Below are 4,287 nucleotides of genomic sequence, written 5' to 3' on the forward strand. Positions count from 1 at the left end.
AATCAAAGGTAATGTACATTTTAAGGAAGGTTGCATATTTAAATCAGGTTAGTTAATTAGTTTATTAAAACAAAAGCTTGAGTATATTTTTAAAACACTGAATATTTTGTGTGTGTTTATATTCACTGTCCGTCAGCCTCTCTGGTCGTCATGGCAACCGAAGCTGCTGGAGAGGAGCATCACAGGATGAGAGCAGCTCTGTGATCTGATTCACACTGAGAGGAGACACTTCAACAAACAATACAGGTGACATTTAATACAACCTGCTCCACTTCTTTATATAACCGCCAGAATAAGAGCGCAGGCTCAGCAGGACACCAGTCTCTGACTATCATTCACAGGTTCATCAGAACTGTACCAAAACACTAAATTTATGGAAGTAATGTTTGTATAACCTTAAACTAATCTAAACTAAATGATACACTGCATTGGTAAAGCCTCTTTCTAATCTTCCTGCTCATCAGGAGGAGTTTCTAATCATTTATATATCCATAAGTCAGCCTTTGAGAACTGCCCGAGGACACTTTGACATGTGGACCGGAGGATCTTCCAGTGAGTGCTCTGCCTCCTGAGCCACAGCTGCCCTGAGATGAGAGAGAGAAGGTCCGGACAGTGTGTAGAGTTAACCACAATCTACCAGAACACTGCTGCCGAAGGAATAGACAATAAAAAGCAAAGGGTCTATTATACAGCCGTGGTTAGAGTGCCGATATGTTGTCATAGAAACAAAACTCATGTGCCTCATCAGAAAAACAGCATTTTAACTCCACTGGCTCCCTCTGAAGACACAAACCTGCAGAGTCCCTGAACCAGCTGGTCTCTGTGCTTCTTAACAAACATAATAACATCTGTGAGGACTATTTTCAGCAGCGGATGAATCCAGATTTGGTGCCGCAGAGTATTTATGGTCATAAATAGTAATGCAGTGTTTTTTTTATGTACAGTGGAAACAATCGATCATCATGAGTGAGGAGAAACATCTGGAGAACAAAGACTCAGCGTGCTGTCGGACCTCAGAGAGCCAACGTCTGTATCTCAGTCCATACTCAGTCATGTGTCCTGTGTCCAGATGTTGAGTGTGTGTTCGGGGCCTCTATCATGGACAACATGACACCTGGAAACCCTCCAGGTGGAGCAGACCTGAAGGACTACAACTATCTGGCCCTGGTCCTCGGTGTCCCCCTAATCCTGGTCATCATCCTGGGGAACGTCCTGGTGTGTCTGAGCGTGCTCACTGAGCGCTCCCTAAAAACAGCCACCAACTACTTCATCATCAGCCTGGCGGTGGCAGACCTGCTGCTGGCTGTGCTGGTGCTGCCCCTCTACGTCTACTCCGAGGTCAGTGAGGACCTACCTGACTTTACACCTGCATGTGAGGACCTACCTGACTTTACACCTGCATGTGAGGACGTACCTGACTTTACACCTGCATGTGAGGACCTACCTGACTTTACACCTGCATGTGAGGACGTATCTGACTTTACACCTGCATGTGAGGACCTACCTGACTTTACACCTGCATATGAGGACGTATCTGACTTTACACCTGCATGTGAGGACCTACCTGACTTTACACCTGCATGTGAGGACCTACCTGACTTTACACCTGCATGTGAGGACGTATCTGACTTTACACCTGCATGTGAGGACGTATCTGACTTTACACCTGCATGTGAGGACGTATCTGACTTTACACCTGCATGTGAGGACGTATCTGACTTTACACCTGCATGTGAGGACGTACCTGACTTTACACCTGCATGTGAGGACGTATCTGACTTTACACCTGCATGTGAGGACGTATCTGACTTTACACCTGAATGTGAGGACGTACCTGACTTTACACCTGCATGTGAGGACGTATCTGACTTTACACCCGCACACATTATGAGAACAATGCATCACTTTGTGTTACGTTTAGTTTCTAGGAGGCGTCTGGACGTTGAGCGTCTCCATATGCGATGCACTGATGACCATGGACGTGATGCTGTGCACTGCCTCCATCCTCAACCTGTGTGCCATCAGTGTGGACAGGTGAGTCTACATGTTCTGAGTCTCTGGAGGACAAACCTGGATCTAAATCTGACTACAGACTTCAGTTTGAGTTTCATTACAGATGAATTCATGTGTCATAAGTATAGAAGATAATCTCAGAGGAATTAGTATAAATAATGAGTCTCAGTCGTTACAGTTCATAAACCACCTGTTTTAAATAAATGACTCATTAAATGCATTTTATATACGTCTCTCAGTAAAACTCTGAATGTCACAAAGCAGAGAAGAGACATTTTGTTTGTAAAGTCATGACTCATATTTATAGAGAGAGTGTTGTTGGTAGCTTTTTAGTGAGATAACATTTATATATTTATACACATACACATATAATGTGTATTTATATGACAGCTGATAAACATAATATCATAACAGTGAGAATCAGACTGAATTAATTTTCTTTACCGGTGCATGAAAGATTTTTATTTATAAAACCTGCAAAATATCACAGAATAATCTAATAAAGAAGAAATCTAGAGCAGGTGTTGGTGGACGTTTGTCACATTATACAACATGTGGCTGTAACCTGAGAACTGTTTGAGTCCTTGTACTAAGTGACGTGGAAAGTTTTCTTTAACATAAACGAGTAAATCATCTGCATAGAGAGACACTGTGGCTTATTTCTGTTCTTGTTGCCAGAAGTTCAAATCAAATAAAAATGGAGATAAGCAGCTTTGTTCTTCTTTGGAGGGAAGAACAGGTGGGGTTGATATTTTGTTAATATTGTGAAAAATGTGAATGTGAGGGAAGCTAATAATGGGCATCATTAAAAAAGTGATATACAGTAATCTGTGAGTTCTTATGTTTGAGAGAAGTGATGTTTCTAGGACACATCTTCTAGTTTGAGATTAAAGGCCAATGGCAGGCCAGAGTGTGAAGCTTCATCCAATCAGGTGAAAGCTCATGACTGCAGACATCTGTAGGTTTTAAGTCTCTCACCTGTGCGCTGTGTTTCAGGTACATTGCTGTTGTCGTCCCTCTGAAGTACAACAGGAACCAGTTCAGTGTCCGGCAGCTCGCCCTCATTGCTGCCACCTGGGTCCTGTCTCTGGGCGTGGCCAGTCCTGTGATCTTCGGCCTGAACCGGGTGCCGGGTCGTGACCCGAGTGTTTGCAAACTGGAGGACGACCGTTTCGTGGTGTATGTCCGTCTGCTCTTTCTTCGTGCCGTGTCCCATCATGCTCTTCTTGTATTACTGGATGTTTCGGGGCCTGAGGCGGTGGAGCAGTCGCTCTCAGGCGGCACACGGCAGCCGGCGGACTCTTTCTTTACGGCTCGGTTCGAAGGCCGCCGCGACGTGTCGAGAGAAAGTCGCCTACGCTGCGCCGGCCAGCTTGAGCCCCACCTCTCCATCCGCTGTCTCCATGACAACACAGTCAGTGCCCACGCCCTAAATGAGCGGCAGCAGGACGGGACGGGGGCGGAAAGCGACCCGATGACCACACAGATGGACAGCATGTCAGACGCCGACGCACAGAGCGGAGGGAGGAAGGAGAGCGGACGAGAGAACGGCCTGAAGACCACGAGGAGAGGACAGAAGGAACAGCAAGAGCAGCAGAGTCAGCGGGAGGGAGCGCAAAGCCATGAAGGTGCTGCCGGTCGTCGTGGGTGAGTTTATAAAAACTGACATCAGGTTTATCATCAGCTCATTGATTATATCATCATATCATATAAAACATAGCTGCTTTTATTAAGGTGGTTAAGACCTGACCTGATCTGTCTCCATGTTCAGTATCAATACATCCAATAATAAGAATGATAAAATGTAAAAAAATAAATAAATAAAATAATCATAAATAAGAAAAATGACAATATGATTAAGACAAAAACAAAAGCAAAAATGAAATAAAAAGAGAAGAAAAACAGACAAAATAAAATGGAATAAGAAGATAAAACAATGTTGTTGACAAGTTGCTGTGAAACACAATCATATATACTATATATATATATATATATATATATATATATATAATATATATAATATATATATATATATATATATATATATATATATATATAATTGATCATTTCCATTCAATAATGCAGAAACATGTTCCATCATTAGTAGAAAGTGAACATCCGCTGCATGTGATGTCCTCTCAGCTGGACTTTAGTTTTACTCTAACAGGAGAAGAAGATGTGATCTCTCAGTAAAAATAGAAACTGCATCTTTCCGTTTCCGTGGTAACCACTTTACTAGATGGAGCAGCACTCTTCTACAATCAGATGCCACAT

The 4,287-nt window shown here is 43.1% G+C and overlaps 1 protein-coding gene across 1 annotated transcript; it reads left to right on the forward strand.

Annotated features, from left to right (window-relative positions):
* Positions 1 to 1,098: 1,098 nt before the first annotated feature.
* drd4-rs (dopamine receptor D4 related sequence) lies at positions 1,099 to 3,660 on the forward strand (the record flags this gene model as incomplete). Its single annotated transcript, XM_062415068.1, is given in 6 exon segments — positions 1,099 to 1,338; positions 1,922 to 2,034; positions 3,010 to 3,195; positions 3,197 to 3,428; positions 3,431 to 3,586; positions 3,588 to 3,660. Coding segments are annotated over 6 exon segments (1,000 nt in total), but the record flags the coding sequence as incomplete, so codon positions are not given.
* Between the last annotated feature and the right edge of the window lie 627 nt (positions 3,661 to 4,287).

This window comes from Scomber scombrus, unplaced genomic scaffold (genome assembly GCF_963691925.1).
Source record: "Scomber scombrus unplaced genomic scaffold, fScoSco1.1 SCAFFOLD_604, whole genome shotgun sequence".
Classification (NCBI taxonomy): Eukaryota; Metazoa; Chordata; class Actinopteri; order Scombriformes; family Scombridae; genus Scomber; species Scomber scombrus.